General features: G+C 40.2%; 1 protein-coding gene across 1 annotated transcript in view; it reads right to left on the bottom strand.

Annotated features, from left to right (window-relative positions):
- Window positions 1-24,400, bottom strand: part of Vwa3b (von Willebrand factor A domain containing 3B) — a 179,543-nt gene that overhangs the window by 134,657 nt on the left and 20,486 nt on the right. Inside the window, exons 6-7 of the mRNA XM_042695361.1 lie at window positions 17,024-17,193; window positions 12,960-13,075 (exon numbers count right to left, since the gene is read on the bottom strand). Of these exons, the coding sequence (XP_042551295.1) occupies window positions 12,960-13,075; window positions 17,024-17,193 (286 nt within the window). The remainder of the gene's footprint in view (window positions 1-12,959; window positions 13,076-17,023; window positions 17,194-24,400) is intronic.

Genomic DNA, 24,400 nt, shown 5'->3' with positions numbered 1-24,400 from the left:
TTGTAATATGGATCTTCATATATAATATGGGCTACTTCAGGTACTTTATGTGCATAAAGGTATGGAAAGAGGTAAAGTTTAAAAAATGTTTGGTATACTAAAAACACTACAACTTGGGGCTGGCAAGGTGGCTCAGTGGTAGAGCGCTTGCCTTGCATGCTCGAGGCCTGGGTTCAATTCCTCAGCACCACATATGCAAAAAGAAAAAAGCTGGAAGTGGTGCTGTGGCTCAAGTGGTAGAGCGCTAGCCTTGAGCTGAAGAGCTGAGGGACAGAGTTCAGGCCCCACCACCGGGCCCAAAAAAAATAAATAAATATATAAAAACATTACAACTTGCTTGTATTAGACTATCTGTTAAAATGTTTTGCTGTTGAGAGGTAATTAAACACCTACTAGTAGTCTGTCCAAACACCTGCTAGTTTGATCAGGCTCTAACCACTGAGGCACAGTGAGCCACTGCACTCAGCTCCATGGATGGAAATTAACTGTTCATTAATTTAAAGCAAATATAGTAGGTATATACATTAGATGCATATCCACCATCTGGATATATGTCTACTGTTTTCTTATGCCAATAATTATACACATTTCACAAGGGCCAATAGGATTTTGTAGAATCAATTTCAAATACAAAGTATGGGCAAGTTGAGCTATAATCTAAATTGCAGTTGTAGGATTCTCTTCTGGGTCTTATCTCTTCTAAGTGAAACACCATAAAACACAGAAGTAATGTAACATAATTGTCTAATATCCACTTAGTAAACTTAAGAACACAAAAAACAAAACCCTGTTCCTAGTCTGAATGCATCTAAATCAATAAAAATCACAAACCCAGGCTCTAGAATGCTACTGGGAAGCAGATGACAAAGACCTAGACAAAGGGATAAAGAATTAATTCATAAATACCAAGTGCAAAAGAAAAATAATTTAGTCAAATAAATACATTCTACTTGGAATAAGCTACTACTATTTATAAGAAATCAATCCAAAGGGTATTTTAATGACATAGGAAATTTAAGAGAACTTACAAAAATATCCAAAGGGCATTTTAATGACATAGGAAATTTAAGAGAACTTACAAAAATATTGTTTTTCTAGATTTTCCATCAAAAAGGCCTAAACTTTCAGGTCTTAGTAACTTATAATGCACAAAAAGACAGACACTGAGATGCTTATCTATCGATCTATCTAGCCTCTATTTTTGCTAGTAATGAGACTTTAATTCAGGATTTCATGCTCTCACTTGAACTTTTTGTTCATAGTTAGCACTCTACCACTTGATCCACACCTTCAGTTACAGTTTTTTCCTGGTTAATTGGAGATAAGAGTCTCTCAGAGTTGTCTGCCCAGACTAGCTTTGGACTACAATCCTTAGCTCCTGAGTACTAGGACTATAGATGTGAGCCACCAATGCCAAATAACATGAGTTTTTCTGTGGAGATGGGTCATGTGGACAAGCTACTGGAGGCTGGGTCTCACCCACATAATGGAGTCTGCTCATAGCTCTGCCAGGTCATTCAGGACTGAGCAAGTTCTAAGAGACTCTCTTCAAACACACAGGAGACTGACATAGATACCAAATGAATAATTATTTTCTAATATCCTCTTCTCGGTAGTATAGCCTATATGGAGAACTATCATTCTCATTTATTCAAGAAAAAAACTCAATGCCTATTATATATGGGAATTGGAAATACAAGCAAATAGGAAACAGTCTCTTAGGTGGCTTTAGTGAGAGTTCAGAGTGTAATACTGAGAAACTAAGTTGGAAGCTCCCTCCACAGTTCAAGGCCAGCCTAAGCAAAAAGATGTTTCTGAGATTCTATCTCAATGACTGAGAGCAGTGGTCCACACCTGTTATCCCAGCTTCACAGGAAGCAAGATGGCTGGGCACAGTTGTATGCAACTGTCATTCCCAGAGAGATAGAGAAATACAAAAAGAAGGTCTATTTTCAAGACCTTATCTCAAAAATATCCAAGGCAGAAAGAGGCTGGAGGCATGGCTGAAAAGATAGAATGCCTGCCTCCCAAGCAAGAGGCCTGGAGTTCAATTCCCAATACTTCCAAATACAGAAGTTGGAATAGCAGGTAGTCTCTAGCATTTTTGCAGGGGAAAACAGCATTCACTTCTTCAGAAACATTTCTGTAGGGCAGAAGTATATGAGAATATTCTTCCCAGAAACCATCAGTTTTGTTTGTCTAAGAATTTTTGGATACTAATAATTTGTTTACATGCCTGTTTTCACTTGTTAAGACTAAAAATGTGTGAACTTTTATACCAAAAGAATAACTGGAATGCTTTAGGTGACTTGGGAGGTTTCTCAGATCCCCACCTTCTGGATGAGTAGGGCCTAGGAATCTGAAGGCATGTATATGCCAGGAAGAGAGCACATAGCCAGTTAGGACATCAGAGAGCCTGGAAGAGAGGACAGTTTTGCTTTTAAATAACAATTCTTCCATGCCAACTAACTAGGCTCCCAGCAGAACAACCTTAATCTCTTCTCTGGGCAGTACCACTAACCACCGTCAGTACCCACCTCCCTTTTTCTGATTGCACTGGACTTTGAATTCAGTGCCTTGTGCTTGTTAGGAAAATGCTCTACCACTTGAGATGTGATCCTGGCAAAGCCCTTCTTGAAATCCCTCTACCTTCACCTCACCACACTGAAGACCAAGACTTTAGCACATATATTCATGCTTATGACATCTGCCATGATATGATATAGTCACAATGTCTCTAACCAGAGCCAGAATCATATTATTTGAATATCTGGAGATGTGCTTCAGCAGCAAGCAGCTATAGTTGCCATGTAGCTTCCTCAAGCAACCAGGCTTCGCTGAGGGCAGTCTAGACAGCTGCTTGGTAGTTCTCTGCTGAAGGCAGCTGGGGCACCAAGGAAAGGTCTAAAAACTGTCAATTAAAAAGTTAAAAAAAACCCAACCCACAACATATTTAAAGGAAAAATAAACATTACAAATAGGTGCTTACAACAAAAGCTTATCATTAATATTAACCATGCTTTAATAGTCTTTTTTATTTTAATTTTTATTTTTGTGAACATACTGTACAGAGGGGTTACAATTACATGGGCAAGATAATGAGTAGATTTCTTATCAAACATTGCAGTGCTTTTATTTTTATAATTTCTTTTTCTTTTTTAACATTCCCAGTATTTAACAGAGCGCCTGAATACAGGATATCTTACAAGATATTTAACAGTGCTTTTTACAGTAGTTAACAGAGCTAATTCTTAGTCAAATATTTTTAGGAGAGAGCTGGGTCATTTTACCTGTCTCACAAATAGGCTGTTCTAAAACAGGCTTCTTGAGAGACCTCCTTTTTTCATCATTGTATACCCAGAACCCAGCAAAATCCCTTACTTTCAAATGACAAATGTGGAAGGATCTCTCATTCTAAATCAGAACACATTTATTCAAATGTAATCAGAATTTACACTAGCTCTCTTTTTCCTAACAATTCAACTTAGTTTTTAAAAGAGAATTTGATGAGTTTCTCTATGCCTCACATGTTCTTAGGTGATACAGAATACCTGGATCCACTAGATTTTTTCAGCATAATTCTAAGGGGTTGATTACACTAGCTGATCCAAGACCTGAGCTGAGGCTGTCACTGCCCAGTGCCAAGACAGACTGATGGGCTACACTGCTGCTGAGAACCAAGAATTAAACAAGGAGCCAGGCCATGAGTACAAGATGGGGGCAGGGAAAAAGAGCTTCTCTGCCTTAGGTAGAAAACCAGGCAGAAAGCCTATCAGATGACGTGAGAAGTCAGGGCAGAAAGGAAAGGAGGTGCCGGTGGGTGGCTCTTAAATTAACTGACTTCTTGGAGTTGTGGCAAAAGGAGCAACTCTTTCCCACAAAGCATAAATTTAGAAAACAACATTCTGAGAGTCTATAGAATTCCTGGATTAGGAAAACTGTCTTTCATTTCTTTGTATTTTCCTCTCTTTCACTCTAGATGGACTCCAAAGACCAAAAGATAATAAATGTTTGTTAACTAACCAACAGCATGTCTTGAGTAGTGGTAATACAAGGCACCCCATTGTCAGAAGGAGCAAGACTTTGCCTCGTTTGTAGCAACAGTTTTGGAAGTGCAACTGCTTAGGCTCCATGCACTGAAATAAACTGAATTCTGGGGAAAAGGAAGGAGATGTCTGAGACAAGCTCCTGTTGCCAGTATAAACAGCTATAAACAGGCACCAATCAGTGCTTCTAAATTAAATTGGAGATTAGAAACAAAGCAGTAATGCCAGGCCTGAGTGATGGACCAGTTAGCTCACTATCTAATTAAAGATCACAAGTGTCTGCCAAGAACAATACTTGGTTATTTTTTTCCTCTTTAAGCATAGCAACCTGATACTAAGTAAATTAAACTTAGTTTTGAAACATTTAGTTTTAGTTCATACATTTTACTCCAATACATAAAAGTGTAGTTTTCAAAGGTAAAACTAGCCAAATTTTTACAGCTAAATTTTTCAACTCAAGAATAATGCTGGTAGATCAGAGCAGTTTTTCTAATATGATTTTACCAAGAGTATTACACTCAGAAACACATTGCCTTTTGTTATTACCCAGTTCTTCCTGCCTGTAATGTATTCATCACAAAAACTTTGCCTCTTGTCTCATAAGCAAAATCTGATGATGAGCATAGTGAAGCCTATTCATTGTGCTGGTCCTGTCCAGTGAGCAAAGGCTGGCAATCACAGTTGCTCAGCCTAGTAAGTGTTGTATTAGGAGAGGCCTTAGCTCTGTTCATGCTCAGTAGAAAAGCAATGGTGGGTTGATTAATGATGGATACCACGTGTGGTGAGCCTTTCTCAGTGAAGGAAACACTGTTCCCTGCCCTGGAACCACTCTTGTAGTTCTTGGGTTATGAGCTATTTTGAGTTGTACATATAAAACATGCTAAAGTTAAAATTACATGCCAATAGTTTTGCAATTTGCCTCCTCCTTCCCCACAATTACAAGGTATGACACTCTAGCTTAAAGTTGGAGCCCAGAGCTGAGGTGACTTTTAGTCTAGGTGCTAATTCTATTACTAAGCTCTTTGAATTTCTGAGTCTAAAGAGTATGGCATTGTGGGCAATCTCAAACCAGTCAGTTTTACTGATTAGTTCAAAGCCTGAGATATCTGCATCAATGTCTAAATTACTTTGTTTTTCTGCCAGTGCCTAGGTTTGAACCTAGGGCCTATGCATGTGCTTGTTCATATGATGCTGTACCACTTGATGACACTTCCAGCCCAGCTTTTTGCTGCTTATTTTGAAAACAGTCTCATAGACTTCTCTGCCTTAACCGAACTCAAACTGCATGTGATCCTCCAAATCTTAGCCTCCTAAGTAGCTAGGATTATAGGCATAAGCCTAAATTTGGTGCTCCACTGCCCAAATTACTTTCATTTAGCCTGATGACAGACACCTAGCAAAAATTTGTACTCTAATATAATTTTACAAATGCATTATTCATTGTCTTACTATCTCAATTCAAAGTTTTTGAAGATAAAACAGGAAGAGAAAACCAAAATAAAGAAAGAAGCAATTTTTCTTCCTGAGAGTCCCCAAACCACTAAGAAGACCCTTCCTATAGGTCTATCTATAGAACGATCAAAACCTAATGTGCATCTACCCTGAACAACAGGAACCAATATACAAGGACACATGCACCTCCATGTTTACTGCAGCACTGTTCACAATAGCTAGGATATGGAAACAACCCAGATGCCCCACCACAGATGAATGGATCCAAAAATTGTGGTATCTATACACAATGGAATATTATGCAGCCATTAGAAATGACAAAATAATGGCATTTGCAGGGAAATGGATGGAGCTAGAAGGAATCATGTTGAGCGAGGTAAGCCAAGAGCAAAGAGACAAACGGTACATGGTCTCCCTGTTAAGTGGATGCTAAATCCAAAATGTTAGGTGATACGACAAAACTAACAGGACTCAAGAAACAAAAAACTCGCACTCATCTGGTTGAACCACTACTAAATATCCCCATGCTGCTGATCACAACATGTATGGTGTATATGTGTACACCGTTATATGTTATAGACTGTGATAGACAATTTGCTCCAGGAAAGTTAGAATGAACTTGTGACTTTAAATGAGCATCATTATTCCACAATACTGTGAAATTCGGGAAATTATGTAATCACTTAATCACAATAAAAAAAAAAAAAAAAAAGAACCTCGGGGAAGGTAGGGAGGGAAGGGATGGTAGGGGGAAAACAATGGAGGGGGTAACAATGCTCAATAGGAAATATACTCATTACCTTACTCATGTAACTGTAACCCTCTGTATAGTACCTTTACAATAAAAAAAAAAAAAAACCTAATGAATAAGAGAAAAGAAAGAAAACAGTAACCAAAAGACCTAATGAGCAGTTGGCTAGAGTATTAGGAATACAGCCCTTAAAGATAGCCCCAGAAAAGTACTGGTGGCTCATGCCTGTATTCCTACCTACTCAGGAGGCTGAGATCTGAGGATCATGGTTCAAAGCCAGCCCGGGCAGGAAAGTCCCTGAGACTCTTATCTACAATAAACCACCAGAAAACCGGAAGTGGTGCTGTGGTTCAAATGGTAGACCACGAGCCTTGAGCTAAAGAGCTCAGGGACAGTGCCCAGGCCCAGAGTTCAAGCCCCATCATCGACCAAAAAAAAAAAAAAAAAAAGATAACCCCAGAAAGCACCAGAAGTTAAAGGTCTTTCAGAAACAGCAATAAACCCAGAATAATCCACCCTACATGAAAATTTCTGAGAATTGAAAATTACTGTGTCCAATTTATAAATATTTTTGCAGCATCCTAATCTCTCATTGAGTTCAGTTTCACAACAGAGAAGTGGATGAAAGTAGGCTTCTATTTCTGGAAAAAGAAGAACATGTGAGCTGATTTTCCCTACAGGTTCGAGCAGCCTATCCCCAGTACCAACCTTGACAAATGGACCTATTTCCTATAAGGACACAATTTAACATTGCCATATTCACTTTCTGTTCCAAATTCTAACTCCCTCCTCTCATTATGTGTGCAAATAAACTGGTTAGTATATACTATTTAAAAAATTTTATAGGGGCTGGGGGTTTAGCCCAGCGGAAGGGCGCCCGCCTGGCGCGCGCAGGCCCTGGGTTCGGTTCTCAGCCCTGGAAAAAAAAAAATTTATAACAGAAGCATTCATTCATATCCTTTTGGATCATTTCATTTTCTAGAGTCAGTGTCTTTAATAAAAGCCCATTTTGAATTCCCAAAAGGAAACTATTAATTCAATATCAATGTTGTGCTAAACATTTTTATGTGTGACAGATGCTTTAATTCTTCAAACAACCTTATGAAGAAGATATTATTCCCTTTTTTTTTTTTTGGCCGGACATGGGGTTTGAACTCTGGGGTTGGGCGCTGTCCCTGAGCTCTTCTGCTCAAGGCAAGCTCTCTACTGCTTGAGCCACAGCGCCACTTCCAGTTTTCTAGTGGTTTATTGGAGATGAGTCTCATAGACTTTCCTGCCCAGGCTGGCTTTGAACCACAATCCTCAGATCTCAGCCTCCTGAGTAGCTAGGATTACAGGCATGCGCCACCAGCACCCGGCTTATTCCCATTTTTATAAGCAATGAAAGATAGCTCAGAAAGTTTCAGTAAACTGACTAACGACACACAATGAGCTGATGGCAAAATTAGGATTTGAAACCAAATATCAAAGTGATATCAAAGTTGATTCATTTTCCAACAAATACTATCTCCCAGAGCTAAAAACAGAATCTCAGAAGAACAAAAGATTATTAGTAGCTGGGCACGGGTAGCTCATACCTGAAATCTTATTTGCTCAAGAGGCTGAGATTTTAGGATTGAGGTTCAAAGCCAGTCAGGGCAGAAAAGTCCATGGGATTCTTATTTCCAATTAACCACCAAGAAGTCAGAAAAGGATGTGCAGCTCAAGTGGTAGAGTGTCAAACTTGAACAAAAAAGCTCATGGGCAGTGCTCTAACCTTGAGTTCAAGCCCCAGTAGTGGCACAAAAAGAACAAAGTTACGAAAAAGACTACTGGTTCACATTAATTTTCCATCCAGTATTGACTTCTCTGGCCTTCTCAGAGTGTGAATTGCATAGGGCCCCCTACCCCATCGATGCTGGATTTGTCTATGCTATTTGCTCTCAACAATGTGATATTAGTGGATGTAATATAAGCCTAAGTGAGCTGCAGGGTTGATCTTGGGTCTTATGCATCTGCCATTCACCACAATAAGGATATGCCCTGAAGAGCACTAGTTAAAGGAGGCAAGTCCATTCTAACTTGGATAAAACTGCAGTTGACTGGTATACGTATTTTTTTAATGTCTCAGGAACTTTTCTAGATTTGATGAAAACTATTACCTGATAGGCCCAAGTAGCTTACAGAATCCCAAGTACAAGGTATATATCATTACAGGTGAGGGTGGAATGTTCTCATCATGGAAAGGAATAGTGAGAGGCTTCACAAAGTAAAAATAAAAAGAAGTGGGAGCCAGAATGGGAGTCCTCCATCTTCATCAGTAACAGCTATTAATTAAAATCATGCAATAAAAAATAGAAAGCAGGATGGTGGTGGAAAGAAGAGAGTTGCTGATTATCTTCTAGACTTATGTGCAGAAATGAGCAATAACTCCAAATGGGATACAATTCCAAGGAGACCTCCTCCCTAGAAGTTCAGAGAAATCCAGGGAAAGGGTCTTTAGACAGCACCAGACCACAAAGCCCATCAGGGCAGGTACCACCATCACAGCTGAGTTACATCTGCCCAAATGCTCAAATGGGGTCTTGACTCAATAGGAACTCTGACCTTAGACCCCTTTCTGTCCTCTATTTCCATGTTCTTCTCAGCCAAAGCAGATTTACTATAAACTCTTAGAAACTAATATAAGAAAAAGTTAAAATGTAGTATATCACTAATGATGTATTAACTAAAGTTTTTGTTGCTGTGACAAAATGCCTGACACAAGCAACCTATGAAAGATTTATTTTGGTTCCTGATTTCAAAGGTTTCAGTCTATTGTCAGCTGGTTCCAATGCTATGGGCCTAAGAAGAGACTGAAGATCATGTCAGGATCATCTGTTAGAGCAAAGAAGCTCACCTCAAGGCAGGTAGGAGGCAGAGCAGAATGACTAAGAGGAAGCAAAGTGAAAGGCGCAAGATGCATCCTTCAAAGTCACATTCCCCAGTAACCTTCTTCTTCCAACCAGGTTCTACTTCCTAAGGTTTACAAAATCTCCCAAAAATGCCATCGAATTATGATTAATCCATTCATGAAGCCAGAGTCCTCATGATCCAATAACTTCCAAAATGTCCTATTATGGAACACTTATTTGCATTTGAGGACCAGTCTTTCCATATATGAGCCTTTTTGGGAGATCCTTAATATTCAAGCCATACCAATAAACCACCCTAAGCAGCAAATATTGTCTGTGACAGTATACTGGTTCCCTTTGCCTGAAAAGCACAGGAAAAGCTCAATTTTGTAGAGAAATCCCACCAATGGATGAATACATCTATTCAAATTCAAAGCAATGGGCCAGGAAGATGACTCAGGGGTAGAATGCTTGCCTTGCATACATGAGGCCCTGGGTTCAATTCCTCAGCACCACATAAGCAGAAAAAGTTGGAAGTGGTGCTGTGGCTCAAGTAGTAGAATGCTAAGCTTTGAGTTGAAGAGCTGAGGGACAGCACCCAGGCCCAGAGTTCAGGGTCTCACGACCAACCAAAATCAAAAAAAAAACAAAGCAACAATAACAAATGCTGATGAGAATGTAGGGGGAAAAGACCCTTTTTGTATTGTTAGTGGAAATGTAAATTAATGCATGCACTATGGAAATCAGTAAGGAGGTTCCTTTAAAAAAAAAAACTAAAGCTATAACTACCTGATAAGCTTGTTGTACCACTGCTTGGCATACATCCGAAGGATGCAAGTCAACATATAGTCAAGATGCCTGTGTATCATGTTTCTCGAGGCACTATTCACAATAGCCAAACTACAGAATCAGCCTAGATGTTTATCAACTGATGAATGGATAAAGAAAATGTGGTATATATAAACAATGAAGTATTATTCAGCCATAGATTATGTTTTCATTACTAAATTATATATTAATATTATATATAGCAGAATATTACAACATTGCAAAATATTGTTCAGCCTTAAAAATGAGGGAAATTCTGCATCATACTAAGTGATATGTCAGGTACAGAAGGACAACTACCATTTGTTATGAGGCATTGAAAATAGCCAGATCTAAATAGACAGACAGTAGAAAAATGGCTGTTAGAGGCCCGGCAGGAGGGGAAATGAGGTGTTGAATGTATAGACCCCTCCAAAATTCATATGTTGATACCTAATATCCAAATGTGATAATATTAAGAGATGGGGCTTTTGGATGAGTCTTCAGGATCTGTTCCCATGACTATACTACTGTTCTAGAGCTTCCATTTTTCCTGTTTTTGACATTTTATCCCTCTGCTACATAAGAACACAACATAGGTCCCCTCTGGAGGATGTAGCAACAAGCCATCTTGGAAGCTCATAATAAGCCCTCATCAGACACCAGATCTTGGACTTTCGAGTCTCAGAACTTTGAGAAACAACTTTCTATTCTTTATACATTTCCTAGTCTCTGATATTTTGTAAGTGTAATATTAACAGAATAAGCCATAGGAAATCATTCTTTAATAAGATAGAGAGTTTGGAAAGATGAAGAGTTCTGCAGATGCATAGTAGTAAAGGTTCCACAACAATGTGAATATGCTTAATACCACTAAACTGTAACTTACCCTTTGTTAATACTGGTAAATTCATGTCATATAAATTTTACTGCAATTTTAACAGTATTCTTTAACTACAGAGTTGTTCTTTGGTTTTTGTTGTTGCACTGGTGTGGAGCATGAAGTAAGTTAAGCTTTAAAAGCCAATTATCAAGAGTGCAAAAAGTCAGTAATAGAAGGAAACGCTAATACTGCTGTATGAGTTTTCTAAGTAGTATTTCTCCAATCCTTCACTTGAACGTCTCTGTTTTCTATAATGAGAGGTAAATTTGTCTCCTAGGTATAGGAGGTAGTCTAGGAAAACGATGTTAATAAATGCTTATGACAGGTGATGTGGTAATAGAGAACAAACCAATCAGGAAAAGGTTAAAAATTTGCTACTGAACCCCAAGCAAAACTGGAAAGCATACATTTTCCCAAACCAACATATTCTGTCAAATATTTCTGGGCAGTTTTTGAGTGGGAGCAGTAGGCTTTGAAATGATGGCATTTCTGGGACAGTGTGATGGATAGAGTAGACAGTATCACATATTTAGGATTTGACACTCTCCCCCCAAATTCAGAACTTGTGACTATTGAGATGGATTTCGAATGTCAAGGCATGCTGAACATTTCATTCTAATAAAAGTGTTTTATCTGTAATTTATTTTTAATGCTTCATGGGGCTGGGAAGATGGGAGTTGTTGAAAATGTAAGCTATTTGGCCAGATATATTTTCCTTTGCTAAGCATTAAGGCTTAAATGTGTCCCACAAAGTTAACTTGCTAGTGAAGTATTGGGAGGTGGAGCTTAATCAGAGGTTCTGATTAAGGCTCTGCCCTCACGAACGAACTAATGTCATTATTGTGAGTGTGGATTATTCTGTTATAGCTGCAGAAACACTCCAAGGTATAGTCCAAAATCAAACTCTATGGTCACTGGAAAGCCTAAGTGAGCTGGTGACATTTCACATTTTTACTCTGATTCATTGCCACATGATATAGTAACTTACTTCAAAAACCATACATTCTGAAATAATTTTTCTTAGATTAGCATCTATATTGCTTACCATTTGATATGCTCTCAAATTCTCTGAAGATGTCAACTTCATGATCAGAACAAAGATATTAGTTGCCTAGTGTAGTGCTCTGGTGAGTTCTTCTGGAACTTCTTCCCAGGCCTGCTCTGGGGCATTAAGAATCTGAATCTGCAAAGCATGTCAGCAACAGCCTTCCTGACCTGATTTGCTGCCAAGATCTCCATTGGACAACCTAGCAAGTAACATCACAGACTTCTACTTACAGTTAAAGCACCCTTGGAGGAGCTTTTACAAGACCACTGGGTAAGCCCAGAAATCCTTCAAGCAACAGCATGCTAAAGCTTCTCCTCTAGCTCCTAAGAGTAGTCCCAGTCTTATATTGAAGTTAAATGCCTACTTGATAAATAATAATGTGCATGAGAATGGAGGTGGGGATGGAATTTCTTATACTTTAGACGATTCGCTGTGCCACATCATCCAACAATGGAGAAGGGAGCTTTCTTCCCTTCTTTCTTTCATGGCAATTAGTCCGTATACTGTGAACTTTGCAATTTCACTAGCCTAATAGAAACTCCCATCTCTTAGCTTTCTGAGTAAACTTCTATTACTGCCTTTCTGAATCAAGGCCCTGTTTCTCACTGATTTTGTACTCTCACTCTCTAAACCACATTCACTGAATGAAAAAGATGGTTTACTCAGCTTCCATAAGGTCCCTGTATAGCCTCAGACCTCACAACAGGTAGGTCTACCCCACATACTAATACTAAATCCACAAGCATTTCTTTCATCAGAAAGCGGAGCAGAGCCATCCCCAAGAATGACAGGAACCCTCACTGCAGTCTCCCAGCTAACCCAGACAATAAGACAGCTCTGCCTAACTAACTAACTAACTAACACCAGCATTGACATGCCTGGATCAAGTCTCTAGAAGGGTCCCCAATTAGAAAACACAAATTTTAAGGCATTTTGTTGGGCAATGAACAACATTAGTAGCTGATAAATTCACCATTAACATCCATTGATTCCACTCTTGGGCCACATAAATAATAAAGTACTTGCCTGACACTTTATTTCTTAGCCATTTTTTTTCAGATCACTTGAAATTACTAAGGTCCTGGCAGATTTCAAGTACCTGGGGGGAGTTTTCCTTTCAGTTTCCTTGAATTCCAAGTAATCACATTGTCAACATCCTTTGTGGGGGATTTAGGAAATTCTGCGCATACTGTTCTCTCAGCAAATGCATGGAATCTGAAACACAAAAGATGTTCAACCTTAGGCTGACAGGGAGAGTTTTGCACATGCCTGTTAGTTCTAGTACTGTGTACTTGCTCTTATTGGCTATGGCATCATGGTTTTTTTTTTTTTGCTTTCAGTTTTGTTTTGGATATGGAATCACTATGTTGTCTAGACCCCAAAACAAATCCTCCAGCCTCAGTCTTTCAAGTATCTAGGACTACAGGTCAATATCACCATGCCCAGCATCAAGCATCTTAATTTTAGCAATATTCAGTGCTTCCCTTCTACCTTGTCCTGTCAGTTCCCACATGCCTGGGAGGCAAAAGGGTCTGAGGACTGAGAATGGCTTGGGATTTTCGGTGATAATGTGTCTTTTTATTGGAGACTAATTAACTCAACCACATGGCATTTCTTGATCCTGGGAAAAAAAGAAGCTACATTTATTCTTTTACTCCCCAGGCCCCATCATATCAGGAATCTAATGTAGGACCCTAACAGCAACCATCAGCATTGTGGGCTCAGCGATGAAGGTTGGTAACTGGGCAGTATGACTAGTTTGCCTATTATTGAGTAACCTCAGTCAGCTGTAACAAGGCAGATGCTTAACTTCCTTAGGATTCAAGCTTAAATACCAATGGTAAGAATTCCTGTCTGGGCAAGTGTTTAGGTCCTGCCTATTCAAAGTGTGGTCCAAGGAACACAAGTAGCAGCTTTGCCTCAGAACTGGGTGAGGAGCTCCTCACCCCTAGGGAGTCATATGTACATTATAGCTTGTTGAGCACTGGACTGGTGGCCAGGGTGTGGGGCTAAGTCCCCTTCTTGAAGCACCTTAACTGTAATCTGAAAAGTCAGTAGCAGGACATCAGTTTCTGATGTGCAGAGGAGGTCTGAGGTAATACTAAGAGCTCTACTTCTGCTGGTCACCACTCACTCAATTCATAAATAGTCCTTCAATAAGCCTGCAGTGGACAGATGAACAGAAAAACAGCACAGGAGGTCTAGAGAGCTCTTGGACCATAGAAAGCCTCAGTTCTATTCTTTAAAGGCTTCAGGTGAGAGTAGACAATGACTTGATTACAATGAACAAGTCAGCCTCATTCTAGCAGCTACTCTTGCGTAGAATCTCAGTCTGGATGTGTTCATTTCCTATAGGAGCTTCATCTGGCTGTCTTCCTCCTTATATAACCTCCTAACAGGGCAAGGAGAGGTGATGGGTAAGGTCTCTCCTGGCAGCCCCCACACCCTGAATTCCAAGGTCTTTGTACCTAGAATTTTCTACTCCCTGATGAGTTCTTCAGGTTAAAAAAAGAGAACAGGTGGAAGTTTCCTCTTGTTAATACTGCTCACTTGTGCAGAAGTGAATCACCATTAGGACAGACTCTTTGGAAAGTCCCTAGAATATAACATATTAAGCCTGCATGGGTGGTTCCACCAAAAAAAATCCTCAGGTATGGGGGAGCAGATTTCAACTGGAGGGTCACAACACAGAGACAGCTCATATAAACTAAGATGCTAAGGACCTACAGTTTCCTATTGGATTTAACTTCCCTGTTACTGGGGCCCAAGAGCCCAAAGCACACAAAGAGAACAAGCAGCAAGAACTTCATGGTGAATAGGCAGAAAGCAGAATGCACAGGAAACAGAACATGCAGAAAGTAGCATTGGTTGTGGGTAAGATTTGCTTGTGTGGGCTCAGAACACACACAGGAGGGGATATCTACACCCTGGCCCTTTTCTGCATAATATATCACTTTCCTCTGTACAACATAAAAATCAGTATCCTGAGTCATAGCTCCTTACATGTAAATTACTCCTTGGGCTCTAGAATGCCCATAGAAAATGTCCCATGTGTCAGAGCAGAAGACAAGCAAGAGGTGGGCCTGCCAGTTGTCTTTTTCGCTCCTATAGGAAGATAGGAACATGAAGCCCCCTTCTGTATTTGGAGGGCTCAGAAACCAAGAAATGAAGGTACACACCTGATGTTGAGGATCTTCCAGAATGGTAGGCTCAGAAAAGTCTAATTACAAATTAAGGTTCTTGGCCCTCCTCGTCTAGAATTTCTATCAAGATCCCTGTTATCCCAACTAGTAGGTAAAGGGCATATTCCCAATTCCCCTCTATTATGTGGAATTAATGAGGCCAAGCCAGGCTTCTGTATCATTAACAACTCCCCAGGTGAGTAGGAGCACCTACACTTAAAAACAAGATGCTACATAACAAGGCTAGCATCTATAATTCTAGTGTCCTACGAACTCAGGAGGCAGAGATTAGGGAGGATTGTAGTATGTAGGCCAGCCTAGACAATGACATTCCCAGAACTCCACCTTAACCAATAAAAAGCTGGGCATAGAGGCACATCCTTGTCACTCTAGTAAAAATAGGAAGATCATGGTTCAGGCTGATCAGGTAAAAAACTGAGACCCTATCCAAAGAATAAGGAAAACACCAAGGATTTGGGAGGTGGCTCAAGTGGTACAGTCCCTGCCTAGCAAGGGCTCAAACCCTAGTACTCCAAAACAAAACAAGAATTACATTTCTGATAGGCTAACTGAGGAAAGGATTCAGTAATTCCTGTCGCCACAGAAGTAGCTGGTCTGTCTCCACAAGAGAGCTGAAAACATGCACACAAAGGGCAAAGGGGAATATCTGTTTTAAAGTAGAGATGGTGAGACTAACAGATCAGGAGACTATTCTCATTAAAAAGACAGTTCGTTACAGTTTCTGTTAGGGACTGAATTGTGTCCCTTCCCCATTTCAACATTCACATGCTTGGAGTTCATTTTGCTTAGCATCATCTTATATGGTCATATGTACATAGCTATTGAGATATTATGATCCTCTTCTAGGACTATCCTAGACATATACTAATTATTAATTATGAGGGAAACCATGGCATTTGCATTTCTTTGGGTCTGGCTTACTTTACTTAATATGATTTTTCCCAGGTCTTTCCATTTCCTTACAAATGGGGTGATGGCATTCTTTCTGATGGAAGATAGAATTCCACTGTGTGTGTGTGTGTGTGTGTGTGTGTGTGTGTGTGTGTGTGTGTGTGTGTGTGTGTGTGTGTGTGTGTGTGTACCACATTTTCTTGATCCATTCATCTACTGAGAGGTATTGTGTGTGTGTGTGTGTGTGTGTGTGTGTGTGTGTGTGTGTGTGTGTGTGTACCACATTTTCTTGATCCATTCATCTACTGAGAGGTATCTGGTTTGGTTCCATATCTTAGCTATGATAAATAATGCTGCAATTAACATGGTTGTGCTGGTACCTTAAATATGGAAACAAGAGGTTTTCTTTGTTCTTGTTGTTTTGTGTTTGTTTTTGTTGGTTGTGGGGCTTGAACTCTGAGCTTGGGTGCTGTCCTTGAGCTCTTCAGCTCAAGGCAAGCACTCTACCACTTGAGCAACAGTGCCACTTCTGGTTTTCTAGTGGTTAATTAGAGATCAGAGTCTCATGGACTTTCCTGCCCAGGTTGGCTTTGAACCTCTATCCTCAGATCTCAGCCTCCTAAGTAGATAGGATTACAGGCATGAACTACTGGCGCCCAGCTTGTTGTTGTTTTTAACGTACTATATGAAGTTACCTCCTTTTTCTTTCATTACCACCCCCCCCCATGCGGCCTATCCCTTGTTGTCACTGTATTTAATTTTGGTACCCTGTGTATTGTATATACATTTATCTGAATTAGGGAAGGGAAGGGAAGGGAAGAACAACAAAATGGTGAGACAAAAGACAAAGGGCAAACCAATCCAACAGCAATGCTCACAAGACAATATGTTGGAAATGAACTTGACAACTTAAAGGAAGGCATTGTGGGGGAGAGAAAGTGGGAGAAAAATGAGGGAGTGGGTAACAAGTTCTACAAGAAATGTACTCACTACTTTACATATGTAACTATAACCCCTCTGTATATCATCTTGACAATAAAATTAAATTTTAAAAAATGTATATGTTTACCTGCTCTGAGTCTTGACACTCAGACTCTTAAGGAAAGCTATAGTGTCTTCCCCTCTGGTGTTGAAGGCCACTATGCAGACTGGATATAGGATTTCAGAAGCCCTTTGGAAGAGAATCTCCTTGCATTCTTCAGGGACATCCCCCACCACAAAATAGTAAATTGATTCAATCTGCAAGACAGTGGCACCAATGATTTATTTTCCTGACACACCTTAGCCTTGACCTGAGCTCAGCAGCAATACATTATCTATCAACTGACAGGATATTTTTCTTTAATGGGCAGAAAGCATAGTGCCCTGTTCAGTGTTCTGTGAAAACACGGGAAGGTACAGGTAGCAAATGAGAGATTCAGAAAGATCGCATGGCAGTGGCTACAGTCTCAGGCAGTGCAGGACAAGAATATGATAGGCCAATTTGAAGTACAGACTCCCTATGGGGCCATAAGTACATTCCACAGGTTAGGAAAATTTATTTTAAAGCCAATAAACCAAATTTTGGACTAGCCTATAGGGTAGAAAGCTGATTAGACATTTCTCAGGGTGGTGTCAGATTTCTACAGTGCAAACTCATATAGCTTCAATCTGAGGCATAATGTAGAAAGGAGAACATGTTCCCAGCTACTTCCCCTGATCCAATCTCACTAGCAAAACATATACCTGGGGAGAGAAGATGATTATGGTCTTATGCAATTGATCAGGAGCCTGGACTGCCCACCAGGTCTTGCCCTACACTAATACCAAACCATGAGCAGAACAGAGAAGAAACAACTTGTGTAAGGATACACATACACATGCGTATGTTAAAACTGGGATTTTGAAAAATGTTTACCTAACCAAGGTAAAGAACAATTCTAAAACAGTTCTCCCTGCCTTTTAGAGAAATGTAAAGGCCAAGAAACGAGGACCTTATGATAACTGTCTCCCCACAAACTCAACCATAACCATTCCTGCTCTTCCCCAAGATTCTGCTTCCCTGTGTTTATCTCTCCTGCCACTTATGAGTTCTGCTACTTCAGACAAGTGACCTAGTTTCAGCTTCTTCACTTGTGGAAAAAAGAAGGGCATGCAGTTTATTCTTCATGACTGAGTTTTAAGAAAATGATCTACACTTATGTATGCATGTGTGTGTTTATATCAATCTCAGAGTAAAAACTGAAGAGGAGCCAGGAAGACACATCATTGCAACCTGCCCCTCCAAACATCCTAATGGTTTATACACCCCTCCAATTGTATTGGATTTTAGGAATAAACAGGTTTTACCACCCCTTTCAGATTTATGGCCCTCTTCTTGATTTAATTTCACACCTTCATTGGCTGAAAATAGCAAATGGTCATCACATCTTCAAATCTGGGACTTAAAAACTCATTAGCAGAGAAAAGTTGACCCATGATTGGTTTCCCAGTTGGTTAGGAGCCTCTGTCTTCAGCTGACAGGCAGAAAGTATCCTCAAAAGAGCAGAGGGGCTGGGGGCAAGAGCCAAGGCTAGGAATGAGGAGAAGGTGAGAGTATGGGCTGAGACCAACAGCAACCCTCCTCCAACATATACCAGAAGTCTCTTCCCTGCTCTCTCTCTCTTTCTCAGCTCTCTGACACCAAAAGAATGACTAACCTAATTAATAATGGGCAAATGAATACTTTTCAAAAAGAGTAAAAAAAAAAAAAAACAATGGCTAATAAGAAATGTGCAACATCCTTACTCATAAAGGAAATGAAAATCAAAACATCACTGAGATTTGACCTCACCCCAGTCAGAGGGCCATAATCAAGAAAACAATAAAGGATGTGGTGGTATTAAGAGACCCTTATACAATGTTGGAAAAGAGTGTAAATTAGTATGGCCACAATGGAAATTAATATGGAGGTTCTATATAAAACTGAAAATAGAACTACCATATGATCTAGTTATACAACACCTGAGCACATGTCTGAAGGAATGTAAGTCAAGATACCTGTACATCAATGTTTTTAGACGTACTGAAAACAGTAGCCAAGATATGGAATTAACTGTGCCCATAATATGATGTCTGGCATCAGATTGGCATATATGCACAACTTACTCAGATATAAAAGGTATAAAACTATGTTGTTTGCAGAAAAATGAAGTAAAATTATGTCAAGTGAAATAAGCCAGACTGAGAAAGACAAATACTACAAGTTTTCCCTCATATTTATATATATATATATATATATATGTACAGAAATATATATAATCTTGTCCTTTAAAAATGAGTCACAGGAATGTAAAAACAGATTCCGTTTGGGAGAGGGAACTAGCAGGAGAAGGGAGGTGAAAAGAGAGGGTGAAGATAGAATAAATACAGTTGAAGTACTTTATACACACATACACAAAACAACCATGAAATGTAATTGTTTTAAGAAGTGGAGTATGGAAAATGAGGGGGAGTGAGAGTTGAATTTGATCGGGGTATACACATGAATGGAAATAATACAACAAAACCCTTTTGTACAACTAATATATGCTAATAAAGAAGGATAGAGTACATCTTGGAAAGTGAAGATGGGGAAGTTGTAAATCTCAGCCAGCCACTTAGGAGGCAGAAAAACACACAGAAATAAAAGCAGCACTCTCCATATTAATGATTAGGTGACTGAATTGTTACTCCAGCAAATGTACTCTGTATCAGTGTTCCTGGTGATACATACTACCTCACATGGAATGGACTGGATGTGCTAATTCACAAAAATTTTCCAGCTAGATCTGTGCCCAAACTTAGCATGAGGGCAGGGTCATCCTGTCCTAAGCACCTAAAAATGACACATGGTTTACGGCAAGAAATTGACAGAGTATCTTCCAGGGTTTGTGAAGTCAGCAGGGAGGTGAGGACAGACATCTCTAGGTGGCATGGCAGCCTCTGATGCCTCTTCTCCATTGTGTACTATGCTTTTCTGCTCTGGCAAAAGCCTAAGGGTCTGAAATTCTTCAGCAGAAATGCTTTTCTCTTGAGATTTAAATAAACTGAAAATTGTCATAGCCTATAATGAATCAGGTGTTCCTTCCCTTTAACTATGGAGTTATCTACTATGCATTACCATCACCACTCCACTTGTTATATTTTCAGTCGACTCTGTTAATCCATTTCATAAAGGTCCTGGGAGGTGCTTTATAAAGAGGTCAGTCACCTACCCTACCCCCAGCCTCCTGCATACAACCTTTCAGTCTCACATAATGACATTAGGAAAAAACAGAAAGGAAGATGAATATGCCACATATAACTAAATTCCCCTAAATGGATAAAGTCCTTCCTAAAGAAAAAGGGCTTTCAGATTGTTATTTGGGGGTAAGAAGCTAAAATGTATTATTTAATACAACAGAGTCATGGAGAATGAATCATTGTTAGTATGTCCAATTTATAGATGAAGACACTGAGGCTTAGGAAAAGTTAATTGACTTGGCCTGGGAGCTTGTTAACCCAAGCTGCCTGAACCCATGAGCTTCAGCCCTGGCTCTCAGCCACCAATTGTCTTGGCTCTTGGCAAGACTAGGCACCTATTAAGAGATGAAAACCAATCTCAGAACTAGAAAAGCAAAGTCATGGGGCAGGGAAGGTAGCCAAGAAAGTCACTTTTTTTACTTTCTGGGCTTCCCATCAGCCAAGAGTTCAGATTCCTACATCTGACATCAACACTGCTGACCAGAAGTTGGGTCCATGAAGTTTGCGGGGTAGAGGAGGGTGGTAGGGTCTAGGGAAGGGTCTTCATGGGAATCTCCACCCCTTAACCAGTACCTTCAAGATCCTGTAGGGGGCAGGCCATTTCTAAGACTTAGCAGCAGCAGACAGACCAGGAGCTGCTTCCTCACTGACCAGCATTTCTCTAAGGCGAATGCACACTTAATTTGATAAAAAATGGTAGGTACATGGACTCTATTCAGCCTCTTTAGAGTGAGTCAAAAGCTATCACCACTTTATATACCATAAATGGGGTGGTGCCTTTATGTTTTTACTTGCAATGTCCCATTCTATCTGGGCCATTCATTCTGCCACTTCTCGTAGGAAAACCATGCATTCTGCACAGTTAAGGAGACCTGGACATCTTCCCAGATGCAGTGTGGGCAAGAAAGAAGAAATAGGGAGTGTCTGCTTCTACACTGACTGTCCTGTGCCAGCCTGTTGAAACCTGCTCTCTCACTGCCAAAGTCTCCTGGTACAAAACCACTCTCCAAAGGAGCAAAAATGAAAGCCAAGCAGAAGTGCAGCAAGAGGGCTAGCACAAATTTGTCTTTCTCATCATACAACCTTGACCACTACAGCATTTTGGGCCAACTCCAGATGCTGGAATTTGACTTTTAGACACTCCCTGAGCCTGTGGCAGCCCTTTCTTGGCTTGGCCTACTTTGATTTTCTGTACCCTTCCATGGTAGTGATCATTTCTCATCATCAATACTAAATCAATTCAAACTGGTTTCCTCAGATCCCTCCCAAAACTTTTGAACTCACTTTCTGTCCTCCAAGCTTCAGGGTCCTTGTCCTAACACATCATCTGCCGGAGTCCCACAAGGCCTAGCAAAGTTGTTTCTTTGCTCCTGCATAGACTATAAAAATACCTCAATGTATGCCACATCTTAAGGATGGGAATCAACAATGTGGGGCCCACATTATGCTCCCAAACTCAAGAATATCCATGTTATTGCCTTTCTATTCCTTCAATATTCAACAAAATTCATAGAGCCCTTATTAGGCATTAGGGACACAAAAATAAAAATGCTTGATGCCTGCCCACACCACTAAGAGAAACAAATGAAGTGTCATGGACTGATGGGGCCCAGCCATCATCTTGCAGCCCAGTGGAACAGGCTCCTATGGCATCATAGGATTGTCTCTGACTAATCCATTTAATCTTACGATAGTACGATTTTACAAACAACAAAAAAACCCAGATGTGTGCCATCAGGTAGTTGAAAGGCCGAGGGAATAAACCTGGAAAGGCAGATGTCCTGTAGACAGCCTAGAACCAAGTCTCTGGATAAACAGCCTTATCCTTCCTATGAACCCTAGCAGGCTACCTAGGCTTCCAGGGCTTCCAGGATTCCAGGGCTACCTGGCTCATTGCCTCTCCTCATGAAGGCCAAGGAAGCTATCAACTTCCATAAGACATATTTCTTGAAACAAAAGGAACTGGAGAACAGAAACAGTGCTAGCCAGCACAGCCGGGCACTGAGGCTGCCAGCCCCTCACCAGTCAAACATTTCCTCAACAGCCCCCAAGTTGCCCTTCTCATGAACTATCTCCTTTCCTACAGAATGCAATAATAACCCATCCATCAATAGTGTCTTCAAGTGTTCTTATCAGAAACATAGTTTAAAGGGCCCACCTGGGCTCTTTTTAGACTACCAGGCTCACTGTTAATTGTCTCTCCTTGTTCAGGCTTCTAGGCCCACTGTAGTTACAAAGCCTAGTTCTGAAGATGCCCACTGGCCTACTCGGCATGTGAACTTGACACAAAAAGAACAGACTTGAGTGTTAATATTTAGACATAAGATAATGCCTACTTTCTAATATTTAGACATAAGATAATGCCTACTTTCTTGGTTCCTCTAATGGCCCACTCATGAAAAGAGATAGATGCTAATTCAAAGCAAGCTGTCATTAGTAGTCAAAGTCCAGGTGTTTATATATACTGTTCAAAGGTTCCTTAAGCTTTAAGTTACTGCTGTTCCTAGGAGACTGAAGCTACATGAATGAATGTGAAGCTCACTGGGGGGATGGACGTGGCATGTATGGAGCAGAGGAACTGACTTTAGGGGAACCTATACTACCCTCTTTTCTATGCATACTCTTTTTTACTCCCCATAAACTATAGTTCATGGTAGTTTTATACATGAGGTTATTACGTTTACTAGAATTTTCTTGGGACCACCCAAAGATAGGGACTATAGATGATAGAACTCTGTGATTTGTATATGCTTTTTCTCTTCTATGGAGTTTTCAGGTTGCACTGTATGATCAGTGCCATGAGCTTCTTTCTTCTTCCTCTTCTGTAGAACTCCCTGGAACTCGCTGAAATTGTTCCAGATTTTCTAGGGTAGGGATAGACCACAAAGAGACAAGAGGTATAAATAAAGGAAATAAAAGAAGAATTCAAGGTTATTGGGAGACAGGTGGCTAGAGTTAGCTGAAGCAATATAGTTAGGTTCACAAAGAAAGAACATACTTGTGCATGTACATACACACATGCATGCAAACAAAGCCCAGGAAATGTTCCATTTCTTGAATGCTTATTAAGGTGTCCAGGTACTTGGAATTTTACAGATGTTGAAACAAATGTGAGGGCCAAAGATCAAAGTAGCTTATGTTTGGTTCTCTGTTAATGGAAAACATTTATTCATTGGCCTTTGTGAAGAAAATGTGTTTCCAATTTCAAGCCATCATCCTCAGGTTTGATAAGTGAAGGCTGCTAGAGCCATTATTTAGGATTATCCTGGTGCCAGTGCATGGCCTCCTTGTCTAAAAGGGACTTCTAAAAGTAGGCAGGGAAAACTTGAAACCTAAATAAACCCCATATTTCCAGGGAAGAGGAAACAGCTACATATTAAATATCTGTTTCCCAAAGGCATGCAGACCTACAACTGCTCAGGAAGCAGAGGCTGGCCAAGGAACTTCTTCTGCCAGAGTACTTTCCCATCATCTCACCACTGTCCTGAATATTTTCATCACTACAGTGCCTCACACAACACTTGGCCTGTGGCTGAGACATAAAATGCCACTATTTAATCACTTCTTCATGGTAAAATTTTATTTCCCAAAGGTCCCTATTAAAGTATCTATATCAGTACAGTAGCAATAAAAAAGTGAGTGGACTTACCAACTCAGATACATTTTATCCTGGAAAGCACAGGATAGCTCCATCTTATGAAGAGGAACTAAGAATGGTACAGTACCATAGGGGCCAGAGAAACCCTATTTTCCCATCCTCTCATCCTCCCTGTTTCCTCATCTCTATGTCATCATTCTTGGAAGAATCTTCCAAGAACAAGAAAGAAAAGGGCAAGAATAGAATTAATGAGTTAGAGATGACCAGTGATGGCCTCATTCTTGTCCTTTCTTGATGTTCACCGGGTGTGAGTAGCATTTGCCTCCCTCTTATTGGCAACTCCGCTCACCACTCAGAGGGAGCCTTATTAGGCTCATGGGACCAGTTATCAGGCCCAGTTTTGGCATCATCAAGGCTTCCACTTTGATCTCTTTCTGAGGTACAGAACTTCTTTCTTAACAGGTTGCAAATTGAGAGGTGAATAAAATTATGACCTATGAGCTCTTGAATTTCAGTGCTAGGGTCTCTGTGGAAGGCTCTGGAGCTCTGCCAGGAGGGGACCCAGGCCAGTTGAAAGGTAAAAATAGTGAACATGTAGAGTTAAGA

The sequence above is a fragment of the Dipodomys spectabilis genome, unplaced genomic scaffold, assembly GCF_019054845.1.
Source record: "Dipodomys spectabilis isolate Male_0828 unplaced genomic scaffold, ASM1905484v1 ptg000187l, whole genome shotgun sequence".
NCBI lineage: Eukaryota > Metazoa > Chordata > Mammalia > Rodentia > Heteromyidae > Dipodomys > Dipodomys spectabilis.
The sequence above is the reverse complement of the archived record's forward strand: the minus strand, read 5'-3'. Positions and strand labels throughout refer to the sequence as shown.